We start from the raw sequence: 26,668 nt of genomic DNA on the forward strand, positions 1-26,668 counted from the left end.
GAGCTGTCACCCTCAGCCATAAACCCATCTATTCTACGGGAACAAAGACTGATGTCAACCTTAGACTGTGATAAAGAAAAGACCTGGATAGCTGTCAGGGGCTAGAAAAGCAGAGTAAGGCTGTGAGGCAGTGATCAATAGCAAGACAGGTGGGTCAGAGATATTAAGAAACTAGGGAATTAGGCCTGGCGTGGTGGCTAACACCTATAATCCCAGCACTGTGGGAGGCCGAGGCAAGTGGATCACTTGAGGCCAGGAGTTTGAGACCAGCCTAGCAAACATGGCAAAACCCTGTCTCTGTCAAAAATATAAAAATTAGCCAGGCATGGTGGCGCATGCCTGTAGTCCCAACTAGTCGGGAGGCTGAGGCAGGAGAATCACTTGAACCTGGGAGGCAGAGAATGAAGCAAGCCAAGATCGTGTCACTGCACTCCAGCCTGGTTGACAGAGTGAGGCCCTGCCTCAAACAAACAAACAAGCAAACAGGAAACTAGGAAATTAAGGCTGGGTGTGGTGGCTCACACCTGTAATCACAGTGCACTGAGAGGCTAAGGCAGGAGGAGTGCTTGAGACTAGGAGTTCAGATCAGCCTGGGCAACATAATAACCAGCCTGGGCAACTGCCTTTACAACAACAACAAAAAAAATTAGTGGACTGTGGTAGTGCACCTGTTATCCCAACTACTTGGGAGGTTGAGGAGGGAAGAGCTTGAGCCCAAGGGGCTAAGGCTGTATTCCAGCCCAGGCAACAGAGTGAGACCCTGTCTCAAAAAACCAACCAAACAAAAAAAAACTAGGAAAGTAAGCTGATGGAAGGGAGTAAAGTTAAGAGTTCTACCATGAGGGGCCAGGTGCAGTGGCTCATGCCTATAATCCCAGCACTTTGGGAGGCCGAGACGGGCGGATCATTTGATGTTAGGAGTTCGAGACCAGCCTGACCAACATGGTGAAACCCGTCTCTGCTAAAAATACAAAAAAATTAGCCAGGTGTGGTGGTGCATGCCTGTAGTCCCAGCTACTTGGGAGGCTGAGGCAGGAGAATCGCTTGAACCTTGTAGGTGAAGGTTGCAGTGACCTGAGATCTGCCATTGCACTCCAGCCTGGGCGACAGAGCGAGACTCTGTCTCAAAAAAAAAAAAAAAAAAAAAAAAAAAAGAAAGAGTTCTACCATGAGGAAAACAAAGCACACTTGGCTTGGAACTAAGCACCCGTGAGAAGACCTCATTTGTGGCTCCGACACTGACCAACTGCATGAGCTACACTGACTCCCAGGCATCTTGGGCTTTCCATGAATGAAGTGAAAGGAAAACCCCTGCCCACTAGAAATGGTATGTGACGCTATAGGAGATGACATCTTGGGTCTTAAGGTTCACAGCATTCTTTTTTTTTAATCAAGACATTTTCATAAAACTACTTAGCCACTCTAGCTGCTGGCATCTAGGACTGCTGTTCAGTGTAGCAGAAAAGTGGGCTTGAGTGCTACATTGAAGACTCTTCATGAACTTTAGGTAGTAACAGATGAAGTAGTTAAAGAACTCTTGTTAATGATTTTGCCTGGATTCAATAAGATTGAGTCACAACCCAAAAGATACGTTTATCATTCTAGTATCCTTTGCACTTAACTGCTGTCCCAGATACAAGTTGCAGCACAGCACTGGAGACAGTCTGTCAGGCTGGACTGACGTTGATTTTGGTTGCATTGGGACATATTACCTTCCAGCCTGGCTTGGCAATGTGCTTAAAATAGGGAAAGTGGTCCTCTATCCACGTATAGATGTCTTTCAAGGTCATGCGCTTCCTCTCAGTGCTGTTGATGGCGAATTGTATCATGGCCATGTAAGAGTAGGGTGGCCGCTCAGACACAGAGTTCTGCCAGGACGTTGATGGTCTCGAAGGTTCCTCAACCTGAGGATTATGACAAAGGGAATGACACAAAAGAGTTCATGAGAACTACCCCAACCCAAGCCCTTAAAGAATATCTAGAGAAACCTTTATCCCATAGGATGGTACTAGAAACAAACTCATCTGAGACCGCTATCTCATAGAATACAATTTTAGAGTTGGGAAGGATCTTGGAGATGATCTAGCCTAGACCCTAGCCAATAAGAAACTGGTTTTGTCATCATTCATTTTGTTGAATTTGGAGGAAATCCAGTCCCTTCCAGTTGCAATTTCTCAGGAAAGTTTGAGTAGGTACTTTGATTCTCAAAGCATTGATGTTACACTAAAACCACGCCCATTTTTCAGACTTGTGGGTCAAGAAACCTAGGTCTTAGTCCCATTTCTATTCCTGATGTGTTGTGAATAAACCCATCTCATTTCAATGTTTGTATGAGAGAAATAGTCCCAGGAGTATGAGTCAGACAATGCCTGCAAAGCACACAGTTAGGTAAGTTTTAGGCAAAGATCTGATCATTCACATTTTTTTTTTTCTTTTTTTGAGACAGGGTCTCACTGTGTCACCCAGGATAGAGTGTAGTGGCTAGATCACAGCTTACTGCAGCCTTGACCTCCCCAGGCTCAGGTGATCCTCCGGTCTCAGCCTCCAAGTAGCTGGGACTACAGGCATAAACCACCACGCCTGGCTATTTTTTTTTTTTTAATGGAGTTTCACTCTTGTTGCCCAGGCTGGAGTGCAGTGGTGCAATCTTGGCTCACTGCAACCTCTGCCTCCTGGGTTCAAGCGATTCTCCTGTCTCAGCCTCCCAAGTAGCTGGGATTACAGGTGCCTGCCACCACGCCTGGTTACTTTTTTTGTATTTTTAGTGGAGATGGGGTTTCACAATATTGGCTAAGCTAGTCTCGAACTCCTGACCTCAGGTGATCCACCTGCCTCGGCCTCCCAGAGTGATGGGATTACAGGCGTGAGCCATTGTGTCCGGCTATTTTTTTTTTTTTTTTTTTTTTTTTTTTGTATTTTTAGTAGAGACCAGGGTTTTGCTATGTTGCCCAGGCTGCCCTAGAACTCTTGAGCTCAAGTAATCTTGAGCTCAAGTCCACCTTGGCCTCCCAAAGTGCTGGGATTACAATTGTGAGCCACCATGCTTACATTTTTAAAAACTGAGACATTACTTCCTAAAGTACACAAATTTTATGTTTATAGCACAATTAATATTTACTTATGTACACATGCATGTACATTTTCACTTTTTTTTTTTTGAGACGGAGTTTCGCTCTTGCTGCCCAGGTTGGAGTGCAATGGCGCGATCTTGGCTCACCACAAGCTCTGCCTCCTGGGTTCAAGTGATTCTCCTGCCTCAGTCTCCTGAGTAGCTGGGATTACAGGCATGTACCACCACGCCCAACTAATTTTGTATTGTTAGTAGAGGCGGGGTTTCTCCATGTTGGTCAGGCTGGTCTCGAATTCCTGACTTCAGTTGATCCATCCACCTCGGCCTCCCAAAGCCCTGCGATTACAAGCATAAGTTACCGCGCCTGGCCAAATTTTCACTTTTAAAGATTGTTGAGCTGGAGGCCATAATCCTAAGTGATTTAATGCAGGAACAGAAAATCAAATACTGCATGTTCTCACTTATAAGTAGGAACTAGGCCAGGTATGGTGGCTCATGCCTGTAATCCCAACACTTTGGGAGGCCAAGGCAGGAGGATGACGAGCTCAAGAGATTGATACTATCCCGGCCAACATGGTGAAACCTTGTCTCTACTAAAAATAAAAAAATTAGCTGGGCGTGGTGGCGGGTGCCTGTAGTCCCAGCTACTCGGGAGGCTGAGGCAGGAGAATCACTTGAACCTGGGACGCAGAGGTTTCAGTGAGCAGAGATTGTGCCACTGCACTCCAGCCTGGCGACAGAGTGAGAATCCGTCTCAAAGAGAGAAAAAAAAAAAAAAAAAAAGAGGCTGGGCATGGTGGCTCACACCTGTAATCCCAGCACTTTGGGAGGCCAAGGCGAGTGGATCATGATGTCAGGAGTCCAAGACCAGCCTGGCCAACATAGTGAAACCCCGTCTCTACTAAAAATACAAAAATTAGCCAGGCGTGGTGGTGGGCACCTGTAATCCCAGCTACTCAGGAGGTTGAGGCAGGAGAATCGCTTGACCTGGGAGGTGGAGGTAGCAATGAGCTGAGATCGCACTACCACACTCCAGCCTGGGACACAGAGCAAGACTCTGCCTCAGAAAAAAAAAAAAAAAAAAAAAAAAAAAGGAAGAGCTAAACATTGAGCACACATGGATACGAGGAAGGGAACAGTAGACAACAGGGCCTACTTGAGGGTGGAGCGTGGGAAGATGGGGAGATAGAAAAACTACCTAGCAGGTACTATGCTCACTACCTGGGGGACAAAATCATTTGTACGCTAAAGCCCAGTAACACACAATATACCCATGTAACACACCTGCACATGTGCCCCCTGAACCTAAAATAAAAGTTGAGAAGAAAATAAAGGTTGTTGAATGAATGATTAACACATATATACAATAGAATCTAGATGTATTATATTGGTAACTGTGGAAAAAAAACAACCCAGACTACACGATTGGGTTCAATTTTGATTGCTAGGGAAGTATTTAAAATTAATATCTAGGCCAGGCTGGTGGTTCATGCCTGTAATCCCAGCACTTTGGGAGGCTGAGGCAGGAGGATCCCTAGAGCCCAGGAATTTGAAATCAGCCTGGGCAACAGGGCAAAACCCCATCTCTACAAAAAATACAAAAATTAGCTGGGCATGGTGGTGTGCACCTGAGTCCCAGCTACTCGGAAGACTGAGGTGGGAGGATCAGCTGAGCCCGGGAGGTCGAGGTGGGAGGATCAGCTGAGCCTGGGAGGTTGAGGTGGGAGGATCAGCTGGGCCTAGGAGGTCGAGGCTGCAGAGAGCCATGATTGCACCATTGTGCTCCAGCCTGGGCAACAGAGCAAGACGCTGTCTTAAAAAAAATGTATATATAAACTGACTTTATCTGCTATTAATATTATATCTTCTAATAAAATTATCTTATTATATTATATTCAATTTATACTGTTCATACTGTTGGGAGACATCTTTAAAGTTCAAGTGGATTCCCAAAGTGAAGACCTCTTAATCATTTCCTGAATACCTACTAAGGACAGAATACTAAACCCAGTGCTGGTTGGAATACAGAGTGACCAAGGGAATCTGCCCTCAAGGAAATTTCACAGATCGGGGAGAAAAGATCCCAGGCAGAAAAGAAAAGTAGCTCAAAAGTTACACAGAAGAGCATGAAGTGGAGAGCTAACACCAGAACGCAGCAATTCTGGGCCATCAGGCCACTTGATCCGTTTCCCTACCTAGGAATTCCCTGCACTGGATCTGAATCTTTAGTGAGGGACAGAACAATTCACCTTAACCTGTCTCTGCTCCAGGTGACAATTCTCCTTCTCCTCCATCTCTTGCTTGATGCTGCAGGAGCCCAGTCCATCAGAACTCATCTTTCGGAGCCACTGGATGTTGGATAGGCTCTTGTTGATAGTGCAGCCTGCTGCCTCACCATCTGCTAGAGGGAAAATCATCCAACACCCCACTTAGCTGCCTCATCAGATGCCCAGTATGTCCATCAGAATTGGTGGCTAGCAGGCTGGGCGCAGTGGCTCACACCTGTAATCCTAGCACTTTGGGAGGGTGAGGCGGGTGGACCTCCCGAGGTCAGGAGTTCAAGACCAGCCTGGCCAACATGGGGAAACCCCATCTCTACCAAAAATACATAATTAGCTGGGTGTGGTGGCACACACCTGTAGTCCCAACTACTCAGGAGGCTGAGATAGGAGAATCGCTCGAAACTGGGAGGCGGAGGCTGTAGTGAGCCAACACTGCGCCATTGCACTCCAGCCTGGGTGAGACAGAGTTGAGACTCTGTCTCAAAAAAAAAACAAAAAAAAGAGGCCGGGCGCGGTGGCTCAAGCCTGTAATCCCAGCACTTCGGGAGGCCGAGAGGGGCGGATCACGAGGTCAGGAGATTGAGACCATCCTGGCTAACACGGTGAAACCCCATCTCTACTAAAAAATACAAAAAACTAGCCGGGTGAGATGGCGGGTGCCTGTAGTCCCAGCTACTCGGGAGGCTGAGGCAGGAGAATGGCGTAAACCCAGGAGGCGGAGCTTGCAGTGAGCTGAGATCCGGCCACTGCACTCCAGCCCGGGCGACAGAGCCAGACTCCGTCTCAAAAAAAAAAAAAAAAGAATTGGTGGCTAGGGATCACTTGTCCAAGACCTCTACCTTTAAGGACAGAGAACACATGCTGAATCTATTGTGGCTCTAAGTTACTCTGCCCCATTATGCATTTCAGGAAAACTGTAGGAGCATAGTTCAAATTGCATTTCAAGCTGAGCCACACTGAGCCTTAGAGATCAATCAAGGCAGCCTTACAAAAGAATTATTGAGATCTGCACACCAAATAGTCACTTTTCAGCCTGGGCAATATAGTGGGACCCCATCTCTGCAAAAAGAAAAAAAAAAATTAACTGGGCATGATAGTGCATGCCTGTAGTCTCAGCTACTTGGGAGGCTGAGGTGGGAGAATGGCTTGAGTCCAGGCGTTCGAGGCTAGAGTGAGCTGGGATTGCGCCACTGCACTCTAGCCTGGGTGACAGAGCGAGACCCCATCTCTAAAGAAAAAGTCATTTTCCTCCTCTTGCTTCAGCTTTCTCCCTTATCAAGAAGGAAAATGAGGCCAGGCGCAGTGGCTCACGCCTGTAATCCCAGTACTTTGGGAGACCAAGGTGGGCGAATCACCTGAGGTCAGGAGTTCAAGACCAACCTGGCTAACATGGCGAAACCGTGTCTCTACTAAAAGGACAATCACTTGAAACCAGGAGGCAGAGGTCGCAGTGAGCTGACTGCACTCCAGCCTGGGCAACAGAGCAAGACTCCATCTCAAAAAAAAAAAAAAAAAAAAAAGAAGGAAAATGAAGTCAGGCGCTGTGGTTCATGCCTGTAATCCCAGCACCTTGGGAGGCCCATATGGTTGGATCCCTTGAGCTCAGGAGTCTGAGACCAGCCTGGGCAACACAGTGAGACCCCTTCCTCATTTATTTATTTTTTGAGACCCCTTCTTTTTTTCATTTTTATTTTTTTTTGAGACAGAGTCTCGCTCTGTGGCCAGGCTGGAGTGCAGTGGCACAATCTCGGCTCACTGCCACCTCCGCCTCCCAGGTTCAGCGATTATCCTGCCTCAGCCTCCACAGTAGCTGGGACTATAGGCGCCCGCCACCACGCCTGGCTAATTTTTGTATTTTTGGAAGAGACGGGGTTTCACCATTTTGGCCAGGATGGTCTCAATCTCTTGACCTCATGATCTGCCCGCCTCGGCCTCCCAAAGTCCTGGGATTATTACAGGTGTGAGCCACCGCGCCCAGCTGAAACCCCTTCTTAATAATAAAAAAAAAACAAAACATTGTTTTAAATAGAAATTTTGTTGTTGTTGTGTGTTTTTTTTTTGAGACAGAGTCTCATTCTGTTGGCCAGGCTGGAGTGCAATGGTGCAATCTTGGCTCACAGCAACCTCCGACTCCTGGGTTCAAGCAATTCTCCTGCTTCGGCCTCCCAAGTGGCTGGGATTACAGGGGCCTGCCACCACGCCCAGCTAATTTTTTGTATTTTTAGTAGAGATGGGGTTTCACCATGTTGGCCAGGCTGGTCTCAAACTCCTGACCTCAGGTGATCCACCTGCCTCGGCCTCCCAAAGTGCAGGGATTATAGGCGTGAGCCACCACGCCTAGCCAAGATTTTTTTTTAAGAAAGGAAAATTATTTTTACTTTCTTTTGGGTCAATACAAAGGATAAACAGAGATAATCCTTTTACAACATAAACAAAGCAACAGAAATTCTAAATTATAATTGTAACCCTTTCAACAGCACCCAAAGGAGCTGGGTCAAGCTTTCAGGATGAAGACAAGACTTTCATTGGCTCAGGCTAGATGCCTGATTGTTCTGGTTTTTTTGAGACACAATCTTGCTCTGTCGCCCAGGCTTGAGTGCCATGGTGCGATCTTGGCTCACTGCAGCCACCTCCTCCTGGCCTGGGCAACACAGTGAGGTGATTCTCCTGCCTCAGTCTCCAGAGTAGCTGGGACTACAGGCATGAGCCACCACGCTTGGCTAGTTTTTAAAATATTTTTAGTTGAGACAGGTTTCACCATGCCATGTTGGCCAGGCTAGTCTCGAACTACTGACCTCAAGTGATCTGCCTGCCTCAGCCTCCTAAAGTGCTGGGATTACAGGGGTGAGCCACTGTGCTTGGCCAGATGCCTGACTGTTGCAAGCATCAAGACTGACCACAGACCTTGCCACTAGAGAGAAAAGGCTGGGCTCCCTCACCCCTTTCCCTGGAAGACCACATACCACAGGTCTCCCGTTTCTGCTCGCAAAGGGCTCCAGGTGGTCTAGGAAGATTCCCATCCCTAGCTGCAGGTTGTGGTCCCAAGGTCTCCAGGGTCACTTCTGTCCTTTTGGCATCATAGCTGGTTTGGGTTTGAGGCTGGAGTCCTGGAGGCTGAGTTGGGGCTCCCCCACAACTGATGAGGATGAATTTGTTGGGCCCACTACTGCCGCTCTCTTTTCCCTTGGCAGTCAGTGCGGTGATGATGCTGTGGATGTCGGCATTGTTGGGGATAGCCACCACCTGGGTGTTGGACATGGTGGGGTGGTTAATAATCTTGATCCCAGCTGGAAACTTGCAAGTGTTGGACTCTGCCACTTCCTTGGAGGCCTCTGCTTGGTTAGGCTCCTGTTGGGCAGGGGATCTCTTGGGTTCCTCCTCTGATGTTTCACTTGGGGCATTTTGAACAGGAAGGGGCAGCCTCCGTCTTTTGAGAATCAATGGCCGACGGGGGCTGGTTTTCATTATGAATCTGCGTTTTCACTCTCCATTGAGAATCACAAGTGTCGACCCTGGAGAATGCAAACAGCAGCAAGATGTTAGAGATTTTTTAGGCTGAGAAGAGGTTCTTTTAGAGAAAGGTGCTCCTCTTCATATGATCAGGAACATGAGCCTAAAGGCCCAGGTAAACACTCCATGGACTTTTGTAAAGACCTCAGATAATAAGGAGATAAGCTTTACTGACAAAAGAAGGCTAAAATTACAGCAGACAGAAGCAATTCAAAGGGTAAAAATGGGACTGGGCTGGAGATAGACAAAGATCTCCTTGAAGCTTCAGAATATTTAGCTACAGAAGTGGATGGGATAGCTACAAATATGTGGAAATCTCTATAATTGCCTACTATAATATAAATAGATCACTTGCAATGACTGTATGGACAGGAATGGAAGATGCTAGAATAGGAAAGCATATGGTAGTTAGGAGTCCTGACAAAACTCTGATCCCATAATCCATTCTAAGATAAAGCCTTTTAATTTTTTTTTTTTTTTTTTTGAGACAGAGTCTCACTCTGTCACCCAGGCTGGAGTGCAGTGGCACGATCTCAGTTCACTGCAATCTCTGCTGCCTGGGTTTAAGCGATTCCCATGCCTCAGCCTCCTGAGTAGCTGGGATTACAGGCGCCCGCCACCACACCCGGTTAATTTTTGTATTTTTAGTAGAGACAGGGTTTCACCATGTTGCTCAGGCTGGTCTTGAACTCAGGTGATCCACCTGGCTTGGCCTCCCAAAGTGCTGGGATTACAGGCATGAGTCACCGCAAGTCACTTGGCCAAGCCTTTTAACTTTTATGTTATTTTGTAAATAGGACCAGTGCACACAGAATCAGGGAAGAAAGGCAGATTGTACTATTGCCACACTACTGAAAAAAATCATCTCCCAGTTTACAAAACCTCACATAAAATGGAAACCTCTGTTGAAGGCCCATGTAAAGTTGTGCAGCTTGTTCACTGAACTTTAGAGGGTGACATTTCACAGGCTATTATACTTGCTCTAATTTAAAAAGAATGTGTTCTTTTACAATTTGTACTGTATTTATACAGTGGCATTTTAGTACTTGCATGTGGCTATACATATTTTAACTTTCTAAGCATGCCACTTTATTAATTTCTTTTCCAGAAATTAGACTATAACCCCTGTCTCCTTACTACCAGAATGAGCTATCATCAATACACTATCAATACACTGGTTCTGAAATGCTAACAGCATAGTCTTTTTTTTTTCTTTTTAAGTCTTTTGTTGGTTTTTTAAAATTTTTAATTTTTTTTTTTTTTTTTTTTTTGAGAGAGAGTTTCGCTCTTGTCACCCAGGCTGGACTGCAATGACGCGATCTCAACTCACTGCAACCTCCGCCTCTGGGGTTGAAGCGATTCTTCTGCCTCAGCCTCCTGAGTAGCTGCAATTACAGGCGCCCACCACCACGCCAGGCTAATTTTTATCTATTTATTCATTTTTAGTAGAAACAGGGTTTCACCATGTTTACCAGGCTGGTCTTGAACTCCTCAGATGATCCACCCGCCTCGGCCACCCAAAGTGCTGGGATTACAGGCGTGAGCCACTGCACCCAGCCTTTTGTTGATTTTAATAGATACATGGAATACTCTACCATTAAGCAAAATTGTATAATTCTATTTCATGGAACTTTGGGAGACAGAGGAATTGGCTGTCTCTTTTTTAGGACACTTATTTTCTCCCTGAAAAGCAACTGTAATTTTTTGACATTTGTCATCTGCAGAGTTCACAGGCCCGCCACACCTCTACCTTCAAATCTCAGTTTTACTTTCACTTCAGATCTTTCCAGGCTTCCCTCTCTCCCCGCATCGATCAGTAGATATTATTCCTCTTTTTCCACAGGATATCTAGGTCTTAATTTTTTCTTCTACTTCCTGACCAGCCTGATATTATTATTGCCAACACTTTCTTGCCCGGGAAACTTCCAGAGTGGTCCTCTGGGCCATCTCCATCCTGAGCGGGGAAATCTTGCTACACTCTCAGGACCCAGGAGAAGGGCCCTGCAAATGGGTAAGACGGAGGCAGTGTTGCCTAGTGGTGAGAGCCTGGGAGCAGGGGAGTATGTGTGCAGGTTGGTCTTTGACTCAACGTAGTACAAGCTCGGTGTTCATCTCAGCCGCAGCCGGCCTAAGAAAGGCCACCCCAGCCCTCCCGAGGCCGTGGGCAGCGTGCAGAGGTCAGACTTCCAGGGAAGGCCAAGGGGCGCTTTAAGTAATGAGACGGCCTCGGCCAGGAGGTTGGATGCAGAAAACATTTGCACCCGGGCTCAGATTCTTCCCGTGTGGCCCAAACCTCCACTCGTGGCCCGTGCCCTGCTGCCAGACGCCCTGACCTCCGCGCCCGGAGGCCTCGCTCCCCGCCTGTGCCCAGGCCAGGCCCGAGACTCCATTCCTGTATCCCGCTCACCTCCAGACTGCAGTCGCCGCCGCCGTTGGGCCGTGGCTCCGAAGGCGGGCTCCGGGCTCCTCCAACCTGCGGGCCGAGCCAGGGCCCCCGGACGGGGGGCTCGCGCCGGACCGGCCGGGTCCCCGGCGGTGCGGGCCGGGTGGGAACCCCGGGGGATCCCGGGAGGGGAGGGGGTCCCAGGCCGGGGCCGGGGGTGGGGTCTGGCACCGGAGCTTTCAGTTTGTTCCGCTGTTTGAAATTGGCGCCGGCGGAGCGTTAAGGTCACGTGACGGAACGTCGCCAATCGGCGCCGGCCTTGTCTCGGCGTTCCGGGCTTGAAGGCTGTGCGGTCTGACAGGAGCTGCGGCCCAGTCCGGCCCGGGCTGGTAAGGTGGGCCGCAGGCCGGCTTGCGGGGGAAGAAGTGGCCGTGGGGCCTGGGAGGGGCCGGAGGGGTCCCCGCCGCGTGGGTGGGCGAGCGGAGGGACAGTCTGGGGACGTGCGGAAGCGGCGCGACGGGCTCGGGTCCCTGGGTCCGCTTTCCCTGCCGCCATAGTCACGCCGGGCGACACGCCCCCGCTTCCCCTCGGGCTGCTCTGCTCCCCTTTTCCAAGGTCGGCTTCAGTTGATTTCCTTCCTGGGGAAAATCGTACCCCATTTTCGTACAGTGAACGATCGTCTGCTCCCCCCGATTAGACTGAGGGTTCTTTGAGGGCTGCGTATTAGCTCAGCTTTCTTCCATCTTGAAAAAAATGTCGGCTCCACGAACCCTACCTCTGCGCGAAATCTTCAAGTACTGACCTGTCTTTGGCCCCTCCCAAAGCCAAGCCTTCGGCTATGGTAGACGGTGGTGCTTTCTTTATTTACTTAGTCAACCAGTCTAGTTGAGCACCTGCTCTGTGCCAGGCCCCGCTAGGTCCTGCAGATACAATGGCAGACAAGGTTCTTTCCTTCCCCCGGGCTCACAGTCCAATCGTGGAAGAGGGGCACTGATATTTTAAAAGAATCAAATAGTCCCGGCGCGGTGGCTCACGCCTGTAATGCCAGCACTCTGGAAGGCCGAGGCGGGCGGATCACCTGAGGTCAGGAGTTCGAGACCAACCTGGCGAACATGGTGAAACCCCATCTCTACTACTAATAACAAAAAAAAATTAGCCGGGCATGGCGGCACATGCCTGTAGTCCCAGTTACTTGGGAGGCTGAGGCAGGAGAATTGCTGGAACCTGGGAGGCGGAGGTTGCAGTGAGCCAAGACTGCACCGCTGCACTCTCCAGCCTGGGCAACAAAGTGAGACTCTGTCTCTAAAAAAATTAAAATAAAATAAAAGAATCAAATAAACAAATGTGGGCTGGGCATAGTGGCTCACGCCTGTAATCCCAGCACTTTAGGAGGCCGAGGCGGGTGGATCATTTGAGGTCACGAGTTCGAGACCAGCCTAGCCAACATAGCGAAACCGCTTCTCTACTAAAAATTAGCCGCGCGTGGTGGTGCATGCCTGTAGTCTCAGCTACTCTGGAGGCTGAGGTGGAAGGATGACCTGAGGCCGAGAGGTGGAGGCTATGGTGAGCCGTGATCACACCACTGCACCCCAGCCTGGGTGACAGAGGAAGACACCGTCTCCAAAACGAACAAACAAATGTGGCATTACTGCTGTAAAGTGAAACATGAGAGGTTAATGATACTTTGAGTATTTACAATAAGATCTTGAGAGGTAGGACAGGAAAGGCTTTTCTAATGAGAGCTTGGTGTGAGATCTGATGCCTTTTACAAAGAAAGGAGGGAGCCCCGCTAAGCAGAGGGAATCAGGCGTGCAAAGGCTGGATGGCAGGAGGAAGCACAGTGAGTACAAAGGCTAAGGAATATCTGAAGAGTTTGAGCTAATTGACCTGAATGGAGTGTGGTGTGAGTTGAAGCTGGAGCCAGGGGAAGCGGGGCCTTAGCCATACAGAGAAGTTTTGTGCTTATCCAAGAATTAAAGGAAGCCAATCATAAGCTTTAAGCAGAAGTGAACCCAGGTCATATTTGCATTTTAAAAGGTCAGTCTATAGCGGGGTTTGCTAGAGTGGATTAGGGCAGAACAGTTGGATGTTGCAGTACTCCAGGCAAGAACTGCTGGAGCTTGAAAAATGGTGGCGGGGAGAGAAGAAAAAGAAGGAGACAGCGTGAAAAAGGGGCATTACGAAAACATGTTTAAGAGGTAAAGTTGACAGGGCTTGATGGTGGGTTGGATGGGAAATAGAAGTGTCAAGATTTTTGGCTGCATAGCTGAAGGAATAATGACACCATTCCCTGACCAAGGGCCCTGGAAGATAATCACTTTGGCCAAGGGGTGGGGGTGGGGTTGTCAAGGGAATGATCATGAATTCAGTTTTTGTTTTTTTACTACAAAGCAATGCTCAGAATGAGTTCAGTTTTTTTTCAAAAAAAATTTATATATTTATTTTTACTCATCTTTTTATTTTTTAGAGACAGGGTCTTACTCTGTCCCCCAGGCTGAAGTTCAGTGGCATGACCTTGGCTCACTACAACCTCAACTTCCTGGGCTCAGGTGATCCTTCCACCTCAGCCTCCTGAATGGCTGGGACTACAGGCACATGTCACTACACCCAGCTAATTTCCCCCCCCCCGACCCCCGAGACTGAGTCTCTCTGTTGCCCAGGCTGGGGTGCAGTGGCCCGATCTCGGCTCTGCAAGCTCCATCTCGGGTTCCGCCATTCTCACCTCAGCCTCGGTAGCTGGGACCACAGGTGCGCCACCATGCCTGGCTAATTTTTGTATTTTTAGTAGAGGCGGTTTCACCATGTTAGCCAGGATGGTCACCGATCCCCGACCTCATGATCAGCCACCGACTCCTAACTGCTGGGTTTATAGGTGTAGGCCGCCGTGCCTGGCCTAATTTTTGTTTTTGTTTTTTTTTTTTTTTTTTGAGGCGGAGTCACCAAACTCTGTCGCCCAGGCTGGAGTGCAGTGGCCGGATCTCAGCTCACTGCAAGCTCCGCCTCCCGGGTTCACGCCATTCTCCTGCCTCAGCCTCCAGAGTAGCTGGGACTACAGGCGCCCGCCACCTCGCCCGGCTAGTTTTTTGTATTTTTTAGTAGAGACGGGGTTTCACCGGGTTAGCCAGGATGGTCTCGATCTCCTGACCTTGTGATCCGCCCGTCTCGGCCTCCCAAAGTGCTGGGATTACAGGCTTGAGCCACCGCGCCCGGCCAATTTTTGTATTTTTTGTAGAGACAGGGTCTCACTCTGTTGCCCAGATTGATCTTGAACTCCTAGGCTCAAGTGATCCTCCCACCTTCACTTCCCAAAGTGTTGGCATTACAGGCATGAGCCACTGTGCCTGGCCAAGTTCAGTTTTGAACTTGTTGAATTTTTTTTTTTTTCTTTTCTTTTTTTGAAAGAGTTTTGACTCTGTCACCCAGGCTGGAGTTCAGTGGCATGATCTCAGCTCGCCGCAACCTCCACCTCCCGGGCTCAAGTGATCTGCCCACCTCAGCCTCCTGAGTAGCTGGAACTACAGGTGCACACAACCGCACCCACCTAATTTTTTGTATTTTTTGTAGAGTTTGGGTTTCACTGTGTTTCCCAGGCTGGTCTCAAACTCATGAGCTCAAGCGATCCGCCCACCCTGACCTCTAAAAGTGCTGGGATTACAGGTGTGAGCCACTGTGCTCTGCCTTACACATGTTGAATTTGAGGTGCATTTCAAGTATCTACTTGCGGCCGGGCGCGGTGGCCTACATCTGTAATCCTAGCACTTTGGGAGGCCGGGGCGGGTGGATCATGAGGTCAGGAGATCGAGACCATCCTGGCTAACACGGTGAAACCCCATCTCCACTAAAAATACAAAAAATTAGCCAGGCGTGGTGGTGGGCGCCTGTAGTCCTAGCTACTTGGGAGGCTGAGTCAGGAGAATGGCGTGAACCTGGGAGGCAGAGCTTGCAGTGAGCCGAGATCGCGCCACTGCACTCCAGCCTGGGCGACAGAGCGAGAATCTCTCTCAAAAAAGAAAAAAAAAGAAAAGAAGTATCTAGTTGCCGTTCAGGTAGAAAGTGGGATATTTGGGCCGGGCGCGGTGGCTCAAGCCTGTAATCCCAGCACTTTGGGAGGCCGAGACGGGCGGATCACGAGGTCAGGAGATCGAGACCATCCTGGCTGACACGGTGAAACCCCGTCTCTACTAAAAAAAATACGAAAACTTAGCCGGGCGAGGTGGCGGGCGCCTGTAGTCCCAGCTACTCGGGAGGCTGAGGCAGGAGAATGGCGTAAACCCGGGAGGTGGAGCTTGCAGTGAGCTGAGATCCGGCCACTGCACTCCAGCCTGGGTGACAGAGCGAGACTCCGTCTCAAAAAAAAAAAAAAAAAAAAAAAGAAAGTGGGATATTTGGGTCCCAAACTTAAGGAATTCTAAAATGAATATGTAAATATTGAAGTCATCTACTTCTAGGTGGGTACTGAAATACAGGCAGATGAGTTTGCCAGAGAAAAGTATATCAAGTGAGAACAGCTCCAAAGCACAACCAGAGGGGAAGGACTTAGATAGCAGAATGAACTGACCTCTAATTATAACAGAAGTTAAACGCTGATATGCATAGGTTTGTATGTTTGCTTTCTGGAAAATGAAAGTATTTCCTTTGATGTCTTCTGTATTCTTTGTCAAGTAGGAAGTAAAGTCATTTGTTAAGAGAAAAGGGATATTCTGAAGCTCTAAGAAAGTGGGCAGGGTGTGGTGGTTCACACCTGGAATCTTAGCACTTCGGGAGGCTGAGGCAGGAGAATGACTTGAGCCCAGGAGTTCAAGACCAGTCTGGGCAACATAGCAAGACCCCATCTGTACAAAAAATAAAATGAGAAACTAATCAGGTGTGGTGGTACTTGTCTATATTCCCAGCTATTTGAGAGGCTGAGGCAAGAGGATCTATTGAGCCCAGGAGTTTGAGGCTGCAGTGAGCAATGATCGTGTCACTGTACTCCAGCCTGAGCAACAGAACAGGACCCCATCTCTAAAAATGATTTTAAAAATTAAAAATGTTCAGTCTGGGCGTGGTGGCTCACGCCTGTAATCCCAGCACTTTGGGAGGCCGAGGTGGGCAGATCACCTGAGGTCAGGAGTTCAAGACTAGCCTGGCCAACATGGTGAAACCCCATCTCTACTAAAAAATACTACAATTAGTTGGGCGTGGTGAGGGTGCCTGTAATCCCAGCTACTTGGGAGGCTGAGGCAGGAGAATCGCTTGGACCCAGGAGGAGGTTTCAGTGAGCCGAGATTGCGCCACTGCACTCCAGCCTGGGCAACAGAGTGAGACTTTGTTTCAAAACAAAGAAAAAAATTTTCCACTTTATTTATTTATTTATTTTGAGATAGGATCTGTCTGTCACCTAGGCTAGAGTGCAGTGGCATGATCATAGCTCATCACATCTTCAAATTCCCGGGCTCAAGTGATTCTCCCACCTCAGCCTCCCAAGTAGCTGGGACTACAGGTGCATGCCACCATGCCCAGCTAATTATTCTTTTACATTTTTAGTAGAGACAAGGTCTCACTATGTTGCCCAGGCTGGTCTTGAACTCCTGGCCTCAAGCAGTCCTCCCACCTCAGCCTCCTAAAGTTCTGGGATTACAGGCGTAAGCTACTGCACCTAGCTTGGAGAAATTTTAAGATAATCTTTGTGGAGAATGAGTTGATCAAGGAAACAGGATTGCTGAGCAACGTACTGATGACTTTCAGCAAGTCATGAATTTCAACACTATAGCTGTAGCAGGACGAGCCGCAGACAAAACTCAGACACCGAGTTACAGAAGGAAGGGGTTTATTCGACCGGGGGCATCAGCAAGACTCCTGTCTCAAGAGCCGAGCTCCCCGAGTGAGCAATTCCTGTCCCTTTTAAGGGCTCACAACTCTAAGGGGGTGCGTGTGAGAGGGTCGTGATCGATGGAGGAAGCAGAGGATAGTGACTGGGGGCTGCATGCACCGGTAATTAGATAGAACAAAACAAGATAGGGATTTTCACAGTGCTTTTCTATACAATGTCTGTAATCTATAGATAACATAACCAATTAGGTCAGGGGTCGATCTTTAACTACCAGGCCCAGTGTGTGGCTCCGGGCTGTCTGCCTGCGGATTTCATTTCTGCCTTTTAGTTTTTACTTTTTCTTTCTTTGGAGGCAGAAATTGGGCATAAGACAATATGAGGGGTGGTCTCCTCCCTTATAGCCATTGCTACCACTGCATCTTTCCACTGGATTCCTGTGGTAGCTTTTTATTTATTTTCCAGAACGAATCTCGCTCTGTTGCCCAGGCTGGAGTGCAGTGGTGTGATCTCCGCTCACTGCAATCTCCGCCTCCCGTATTCAAGTGATCCTCCTGTCTCAGCCTCCCGAGTAGCTGGGATTATAGGTGTGTGCCATGACGCCTGGCTAATTTTTCTATTTTTAGTAGAGACGGAGTTTCACCATGTTGGGCAGATTGGTCTTGAACTCCTGACTTCAAGTAATCTGCCCCCCTCAGCCCCCTAAAGTGCTGGTATTACAGGCGTGAGCCACTGTGCCCGGCCTCTCTATACTTTTTATTCCTTTCCAATTAGAATGTAAGCACCACAAGGGCAGAGGGCATGTTATTCTCTGGTATATATTTTCAGCACCTGGAACAGTGTCTAGCACACAGTAGGTGCTCAGTAAATATTTTTCGAATGAATGAATGAACAAATGGATATATATATTTTTTGTGTTTTCCATAAGATGTTAGTTCCTTAAGAATAGAAACTTTGACCGGGCATGGTGGCTCACGCCTATAATCCCAGCACTTTGGGAGGCCGAGGCAGGTAGATCAGAAGGTCAGGAGTTCGAGACCAGCCTGGCCAAAATAGTGAAACCCCGTCTCTACTAAAAATACAAAAATTAGCTGGGCATGGTGGCGTGTGCCTGTAGTCCCAGCAACTTATGAAGCTGAGGCAGAAGAATTGCTTGAACCCAGGAGGTGGAGGTTGTGGTGAGCCAAGATTGTGCCACTGTACTCTAGCCTGGGTAACAGAGCAAGACTCCATCAAAAAAAAAAAAAGAATAGAAACGTCATCCTTTTTTTTCTTTACCTGTATCTCTACTGCCTAGTCACATAAGTCAAAGCAAGTTATTTTTTGTTGTTGATTGAATGGATCACGAATGCATAGAAGCAACCTGCTCTGTTGTGTGACTTTCCAGCATGCACAGCTGCAACTCTTTCATCTCTCTACCTAGTGCATTCAACCTTGTGTCCCACCATTCCACTAAAGAAGCCCTTATTAAAGTAGATCTGGGCCAGGCGTGGTGGCTTATACCTGTAATCCCAACACTTTGGGTGGCTGAGGCAGAAGGATTGCTTGAGCCTAGGCGTTTGAGAGTAGTCTGGGCAACAAAGCAAGACTCTGTCTCTACAAAAAATAATAATTAAAAAAAACTTTAAAAAAAGATGCTCGGCCGGGCACGGTGGCTCAAGCCTGTAATCCCAGCACTTTGGGAGGCCGAGACGGGCGGATCACGAGGTCAGGAGATCTAGACCATCCTGGCTAACACAGTGAAACCCCGTCTCTACTAAAAAATACAAAAAACTAGCCAGGCGCGGTGGCGGGCGCCTGTAGTCCCAGCTACTCGGGAGGCTGAGGCAGGAGAATGGCGTGAACCCGGGAGGCGGAGCTTGCAGTGAGCTGAGATCCAGCCACTGTACTCCAGCCTGGGCGACAGAGCCAGACTCCGTCTCAAAAAAAAAAAAAAAAGATGCTCTAGGCACCTTGTGAGAAAAGTCAGGTTGGAGATGGGAGTGGAGAAAGGAAGCAGAGAACTCAGTTAGAAGGCTACCAGAGGGGCCAGGCATGGTGACTCACGCTTGTAATCCCAGCACTTTGGGAGGCCAAGGCAGGTAGATCAGTTGAGGTCTCAACTGAGTTCAAGACCAGCCTGGCCAAAATGGTGAAACCTCATCTCTACTTAAAATATAAAAATTAGCTGAGCATGGTGGCAGGTGACTATAATCTCAGCTACTGGGGAGGCTGAGGCTGGAGAATTGCTTGAACCCGGTAGGTGGAGGTTGCAGTGAGCCAAGATCAAGCTACTGCACTCCAGCCTGGGCGAAAGAGTGAGACTCCGTCTCAAAAGATAAAAGTATAGAGAAAAATCAGACAGGTCAAGAGGTTAAGTTGCCTGTTATTTTGGACGTAGTTGTTAGGGAAGGCCTATCTGAAGAATTGCTAGTAATCCCAGCATTTTGGAAGGCTGAGGAGGGATGGATTGGTTGAGCCCAGGAGTTTGAGACCAGCCTAGGCAACACAGTGAGATCTCATCTCTACAAAAAATGTTTTTAAAAAAGTTAGCCAGGTGCAATGTGCCCACTTGTAGTTCCAGCTACTCAGGAAATTGATGTGGGAGGATGGCTTAGGCTTTAGAGGTCGAGGCTGCAATGATCCATGATCACACCACTGCACTCCAGCCTGGGTGACAGAGCAAGGCCCTGTCTCAAAAAAAAAAAAAAGAAAAGAAAAGAAAAAAAAGACATAGAAAACCTGGGGTGTGGTGGCTCACACCTGTAATCCCAGTACTTTGGAAAGCTGAGGTGGGCAGATCGCTTGAGCTCAGGAATTCAGGACTAGCCTGGGCAACACAACAAAACCCTATTTCTACAAAAATATGAAAATTAGCCAGCGTTGTGGCACGTGCTATAATCCTAGCTACTTGGGAGGCTGAGGTGGGAGGATCGCCTGAGCCTGGGAGGTTAAGGCTATAGTGAGCCATGATCATGTTGTCTCGAAAAAAAAGAAAAAAAGAAAATGGGAACACTAGCTGGCTAGATATTTGTTAATGTTAAAGCATTTATGAATTTATTTAGTCGTATTAATGGGAATCATAGAATATATTTTCTTTTTCTTTTTCTTTTTCTTTTTTTTTTTTGAGATGGAGTTTCACTCTTGTTGCCCAGGCTGGAGTGCAGTGGCGTGATCTCTGCTCACCGCAACCTCTGCTTCCCGGGTTCAAGCGATTCTCCTGCCTCAGCCTCCAAGTAGCTGGGATTACAGGCATGCGCCACTACGCCCAGCTAATTTTGTATTTTTCTTAGAGACAAGGTTTCTCCACGTGGTCAGGCTGGTCTCGAACTCCTGACCTCAGGTGATCCACTCACCTTGGCCTTCTAAAGTGCTGGGATTACAGGCATGAGCCACTGTGCCTGGCCGAATACATTTTCTTCAAAATAATCCAGGGATAGAAGAAGTGGCTGGGGTGTAGATGGGTCACGGTTAGCCTGGCTAACCGATAGTTACTGGAGCTGGATGATCGGTACACAGGGCCCATTATGTTATTCAGTCCACTTTAGTGCATATTTGACATTATCTGCAGTGAAAAAAATTTTAAAAGCCAGGTGGGCTCAAATTCTTCTTCTGCTTAAAGTCTAAACTCATATGGTATCACCTGTTTTTTATTTGTTTGTTTGTTTTGGAGATGAGTCGCTTTGTCTCCTAGGCTGGAGTGCAGTGGTGCAATCTCGGCTCACTGCAACCTCCACCTCCCAGGTTCAAGCGATTCTCCTACCTCAGTTTCCCATGTAGCTGGGATTACGGGCGTGCACCACTACAGCCTTTTTAATTTTTATTTGTTTTTTTTTTTGGGGGGGGGGGACGGAGTCTCGCTCTGTCACCCAGACTGGAGTGCAGTGGCGCAATCTCGGCTCACTGCAAGCTCCGCCTCCTGGGTTCACGCCATTCTCCTGCCTCAGCCTCCCGAGTAGCTGGGACTACAGCGCCCGCCACCACGCCCAGCTAATTTTTTGTATTTTTAGTAGAGACGGGGTTTCACCGTGTTAGCCAGGGTGGTCTTGATCTCCTGACCTCGTGATCCGCCCGCCTTGGCCTCCCAAAGTGCTGGGATTACAGGCGTGAGCCACTGCGCCCGGCCTCCTTTTTTATTTTTAAAATACATCTTTTTTATTTGTTTGTTTGTTTGTGACAGAGTCTAGCTCTGCTGCCCAGGTCAGAGTGCAGTTGCACAATCTCAGCTCATTGCAACCTCCAGCTCCTGGGTTCAAGTGATCCTCAGCCTCCTGAGTAGCTGGGACTATAGGCATGTGCCACCACGCCCAGCTAAGCTTTGTATTTTTAGTAGAGGTGGGATTTTGCCATGTTGGCCAGGCTGGCCTTGAACTCCTGGCGTAAAGTGATCAGCCCGCCTCAGCCTCCCAAAGTGCTGGGATTATAGGCATGAGCCACCACCACTCCCAGCCTAACTTTTGTATATTGAGTAGAGACGAGGTTTCACCATGTTGGCCAGCCTGGTCTCGAACTCCCAGCCTCAGGTGATCTGCCTGCCTCGGCTTCCCAAAGTGCTGGGATTACAGGCATGAGCCCCCTCCCCCAGCCGTGTCACCTGTTTTTTTGTTTTGTTTTGTTTTGTTTTACCTCAGCCTGACACCATGTTTATCCTCAGTTCCTGCCATTTTTCTTTTCATACTCTGTGTCCAGATACATTGAGTTTGTAATTCCCAGAATTCACAATACTCCTTCTCCTCTCCGTGCCTTTGTGTACACTCTTCCTCAGGTTGGAGTGCCCTCCTTGCTTTTTTGTTTCTTCTATGCCTTTCATACCTAGGTCAGGTATCTTCCTTTCCAGAAAGCCTCCTTTGGAATGAATGGAACCATATCGTATTCTCATACTGTGTTGTAAATGTCTGTTTCCCTTTGCTAGACTTTCAGCTCCTTGAAACAGGGATGACCTCTATATCACTACAAATGCTTGGCACTCAGTAAATGATTGTTGAATAAATGGTTATTCATCTTTAAATTCCCAGCACCCAGCATGACACTTAGCACATAATAAATGTTCGTTAGATGAATGTTGAATATGAATATTGTGTTTTGCTTGATGGTTGTAGGTATAGGAGGCTGTGCTCCCCACAGCCTTGAGGTTTATGGTAGAATTGGCTGGCAGAGGATCAGGAGGAGCTAGGGAATCATCTGAATTCTTTGTTCTCAGCTTTTGTTTCTTCTCTATAGGCATGGGTTGGAATTGGAGCCTATCACCCAACCCGAAGGCTAACAGCATCATGTGGTTACTAACTGTTCCTCATTCACCGGTTGATGCCTCCCAGAAAAAAACGCCGCCAGCCTTCCCAGAAAGCCCAGCTGCTGTTCCACCATCAACCACTGGAGGGCCCCAAACACAGCTGTGCATCTACACAGCTTCCCATCACTCACACTCGACAGGTGCCCAGCAAGCCCATTGACCACAGCACCATCACTTCCTGGGTAGGCCCATGGGATTATTACTTTGACTTTTTTTTTTTCTTTTTCTTTCTTTTTTTTTTGAGACGGAGTCTTGCTCTGTCGCCCAGGCTGAAGCACAGTGGTGCGATCTCGGCTCACTGCAAGCTCCACCTCCCGGATTCATGCCATTCTCCTGCCTCAGCCTCCCGAGTGGCTGGGACTACAGGCGCCTGCCACCACGCCCGGCTAATTTTTTTGTATTTTCAGTGGAGATGGGGTTTCACTGTGTTAGCCAAGATGGTCTCGATCTCCTGATCTCGTGATCTGCCTGCCTCGGCCTCCCAAAGTGCTGAGATTACAGGCGTGAGCCACCATGCCTGGCCTACTTTGACTTTTACTCTGTTAGGTTTTCCAGAATGCTGACTCTTCTTCCCCTTGAACCAGGGCCTCAAGAATAAGATTCATGGGGGCAGGGGCAAGGAGTTAATGTATTCTTTCTGTCTGTGGCCAGCCATCTTCCCTGGTACATCTTCTTTTCTCAGTTCAAACTGAGAAATGGGTTAGTGGGAACTGGAGTCTTTCTCTTCCCCTATTTTCCTCTGAAAGAGTTCAGTGTAAAAGTTTTTTACCCATTAGCTGGGTGAGAATGCCAGATCAATGGCAGAACAAATTAAAAATGAGATTGTTCCCCAAACCTCATGTGAAAGGTGGCATATCTAGCTAGATACTCTGTTTATTGTTTAACGGATTGAGCCTTGAAAAATAAAAATCCCATAAAAATAGCATATGTCATATTTTGACCGCTTAAAAGCCCTGGGAAGAGAGGCCAGGTGTAGTGGCTCATGTTTGTAATCCTAGCACTTTGGGAGGCCAAGACAGGAGGATTGCTTGAGCCCAGGAGTTCGAGACCAGCCTAGGCAACATGGCGAAACCCCATCTTTACTAAAAAATATTAATAGAAAAATTAGCTGGGCATGGTGGTGTGTACCTGTAGTCCCAACTACTTGGGAGGCTGAGGTGGGCAGATCTCTTGAGCCTAGAGGTCAAGGCTGTAGTGAGCCAAGATTTGCCACTGCACTCCAGCCTGGGCAACAGCGTGAGACCCTGTCTCAAAAAAAAAATTAAAAAAAAAAAGCAGAAGCCCTGGGAAGAGAATACAGCTACTATACAACGGGAAAGTAGTGTAGTAAAAGGGCCAGACAAAAACATAAGCTTGGCTTGGGAGTATTTAATACATGTAACTTATTCAGGACTGCTTGGAAGAACCATAATACCTGCTACAGGACTGTGGAAGAAACCTAAACATCAGAATCCTGTGGATGAGAGTAGGAATGAACATTTATTGAACAGTCATTATATGCCAGGTCCTCTGCTAGTTCCTCCCCCCTGTGCTTGGAGTTGGCTTTGCATTATTTACTGAGGGCCTTCTTTGTTCCAGGCATTCTGCTAGGTGCTGGGAATCAAGAACAAGACCGCTGGTCTCTACCCTCATAAAGTTTAAAGATAAGTTATATCTAGGCCAGTCATTGTGGCTCACGCCTGTAATCCCAGCACTTTGGGAGGCTGAGGCGGGTGGATCACTTGAGGTCAGGAGTTTGAGACCAGTCTGACCAACATGGCAAAAACCTGACTCTACTAAAAATACAAAAATTGGCTGGGTGCCGTGGCTCATGCCTGTAATCCCAGCACTTTGGGAGGCCAAGGCAGGTGGATCACTTGAGGTCAGGAGTTCAAGGTCAACCTGCTCAAAATGGTAAAATTCCGTCTCTACTAAAAATACAAAAAGTAGCTGGGCATGGTGGTGCGTGCCTGTAATCCCAGCTACACGGGAAGCTGAGGCAGGAGAATTGCTTGCATCAGGGAGGCAGAAGTTGCAGTGAGCAGAGCAGAGTGCCATTGCACTCCAGCCTGGGTGACAAGAGCGAAACTCTGTCTCAAAAAAAAAAAAAAAAAAAAAAAAAATATAAAAATATATATAAAAAAACACACACACACACACACACATAGCTGGGTGTGGTGGCAGGCACCTGTAGTCCTGGCTACTCAGGAGGCTGAAGCAGGAGAATCGCTTGAACCTGGGAGGCAGAAGTTGCAGTGAGCTGAGATTATGCCACTGCATTCCAGTCTAGATGTCAGATTGAGACTCCATCCCAGGGGGAAAAAAAGTTATATCCCTATGGTGTGATGAAGGGAAAAAGACATCATCCCCTTTCCTACACACAAGGAAGCTGAAGGCCAGAGAGATGGAATAATTTGCCGAAAGCATCCTGTTATTATCCCATTAGACAGCTATTTTAGTTTTGTGTTCATTACTACATTAGACCCCGATTTAAGAGTCTGGTCATCAGATATAGTTTCCTCTCTTAGGTTAGTACTTAGTTAGGCTCACCTCACTGTTTTTTTTTTTCTTTAAAGGTATCACCTGATTTTGATACAACAGCAGGAAGCTTGTTCCCAGCCTACCGGAAACACCACCACCAAAACCGGGCGAGACATTCAAGTCGAAAATCTACCACCTCCAAGTTTCCACATCTAACTTTTGAGAGTCCGCAGTCTTCCAATTCAGAGACATTGGGGATCCCCTTAATCCGGGAGTGCCCCAGTGACTCAGAAAAGGATGTTTCCAGAAGACCCTTAGTTCCAGTGCTCAGTCCCCAAAGCTGTGGGGACATGTCAGCACAGGCACTTCAGAGCTTACCTTATGTGTTCATTCCACCTGATATCCAGACCCCAGAGTCATCGTCTGTGAAGGAAGAACTCATTCCCCAGGATCAGAAGGAAAATAGCCTTCCAAGCTGCTCTCTTCACACTGGCACTCCTGATAGCCCAGAGCCTGGACCTGTTCTGGTTGAAGACACCCCCGAAGACAAGTATGGAATAAAGGTCACGTGGAGGAGACGACAGCACCTGCTTGCTTACCTCAGGGAGAGAGGGAAGCTGAGCAGAAGCCAATTCCTTGTGAAAAGCTGACTGCCATCAGCAATCTCAATAGAAAAGAGACATGTTTTTTGGAGTCATAAAGGAATTCAATTCCCAGGGTTTTTTTTTGTTTGTTTTATTTTGTTTTGTATTTTGAGATGTAATATCGCTCTGTTGTCCAGGCTGGAGTGCAGTGGTATGATCGCATCTCACTGCAACCTCCACTTCCTGGGTTCAAGCGATGCTCCTGCCTCAGCCTCCCCAGTAGCTGGGATTACAGGCACCTGCCACCATGCCTGGCTAATGTTTTTGTATTTTTAGTAGAGATGAGGTTTCTCCATGTTGGCCAGGCTGGTCTCAAAATCCTGACCTCAATTCATCTGCTGACCTGGACCTTCCAAAGTGCTGGGATTACAGGCGTGAGCCACCGCGCCCAGCCGAGATTTGTTTTCTAAGATACTTTGTGTCATGAACAGTTGAGTTTAGTGTCATGAACTATTCACTTTATATTTTTCTTGTATTAACTGTTTAAATTTTTAAAATATCTTGTAGTAACTCTTTAAAATGTATGTAAGTAAATGGCTACAGAAAGTTTTTTTAGAGAATCCTGCTTCTGTCAGTAATACAGCAATATTACCCCATCCACTAAAGGTCTTTGTCTCCTTAACCACTACTCATTAATCCTTTAATCACCTCATTCAAACCAATTCATTCTGCATTTTTGAGTACCAGCTCTTGTCAGGCTCAATGGCAGCTTCTATGAGCTGATGGATGGAAAAAAATCAAACTCTGTGACTCTGTGGTTGACTGCCACCTCTGCAACCTTGACTCATCTGCTGAAAAGGCAAGAAGAAGAAAGGGCAGCAAGCCCTGTTTTAGGGACTATATGAGATCAGGGAAGATAAAGGGGACGTAGATGAGTTCTTTAGGATTGCCTATGTTTTGAGTTTTTGTTTCTAACTGAAGAAATCTATCAATATTAAATAGGGTGGGAAAATGATTTCTTAGAGTAACTGTTCAACTGTGTATAAATAAATAAGGAAAGTTTTCAATGAATATTACTTATTGTAATTAATGCAGAAGGACTTCCCTAGTCAACCGAATGTCTCAGATGGCCTTTTACTCAGATAAGTACATCTCATTAAACCCCATTCATCCAGCATTCATTCAGCTGGACCTACTGTGTCAGGTCCAGCCCCAACTAGATCAAGCAGGGATTACTCTGCATATTTTACAGATGGGAATTTGACGCAGAGAATGAACCATGCACAGGGTCACACAGTGAG

General features: G+C 47.7%; 2 protein-coding genes across 10 annotated transcripts in view; one reads left to right on the forward strand and one right to left on the reverse strand.

Annotated features, from left to right (window-relative positions):
- The window catches only part of FOXM1 (forkhead box M1), a 21,119-nt gene extending 8,957 nt beyond the window's left edge, over positions 1-12,162 (reverse strand). For 4 of the 8 annotated variants that reach the window (XM_031651035.1, XM_031651034.1, XM_031651031.1 and 1 more), the window contains exons 1-4: positions 11,270-12,162; positions 8,316-8,864; positions 5,320-5,468; positions 1,713-1,904 (exon numbers count right to left, since the gene is read on the reverse strand). In XM_031651035.1, the coding sequence (XP_031506895.1) occupies positions 1,713-1,904; positions 5,320-5,468; positions 8,316-8,817 (843 nt within the window). In that variant the 5' untranslated portion in view covers positions 8,818-8,864; positions 11,270-12,162. Of the gene's footprint in view, positions 1-1,712; positions 1,905-5,319; positions 5,472-8,315; positions 8,865-11,269 lie in introns of all 8 variants that reach the window. The other 4 variants (XM_031651032.1, XM_031651029.1, XM_031651028.1 and 1 more) reach the window with 2 other exon arrangements.
- Positions 11,548-26,438, forward strand: RHNO1 (RAD9-HUS1-RAD1 interacting nuclear orphan 1). Of its 2 annotated transcripts, none has more exons than XM_021923240.2 (3): positions 11,548-11,634; positions 22,254-22,505; positions 24,879-26,438. In XM_021923240.2, the coding sequence occupies exons 2-3, from the start codon at positions 22,338-22,340 to the stop codon at positions 25,431-25,433; spliced, it is 723 nt and encodes a 240-aa protein (XP_021778932.2). In that variant the 5' UTR covers positions 11,548-11,634; positions 22,254-22,337; the 3' UTR covers positions 25,434-26,438. The 2 variants fall into 2 exon arrangements, with proteins under 2 accessions (XP_021778932.2, XP_031506896.1); XM_031651036.1 differs by having other exon boundaries at positions 11,568-11,639.
- The last annotated feature ends 230 nt before the right edge of the window (positions 26,439-26,668 follow it).

This window comes from Papio anubis, chromosome 9, assembly GCF_008728515.1.
Source record: "Papio anubis isolate 15944 chromosome 9, Panubis1.0, whole genome shotgun sequence".
Classification (NCBI taxonomy): domain Eukaryota; kingdom Metazoa; phylum Chordata; class Mammalia; order Primates; family Cercopithecidae; genus Papio; species Papio anubis.

Coding starts and splice junctions, on each gene's coding strand:
- RHNO1 (XM_021923240.2), top strand. CDS start 22,338: ATGCCTCCCAGAAAAAAACGCCGCCAGCCTTCCCAGAAAGCCCAGCTG. Junction 22,506..24,878: donor ACAGCACCATCACTTCCTGG/GTAGGCCCATGG, acceptor TTTTCTTTAAAG/GTATCACCTGATTTTGATAC.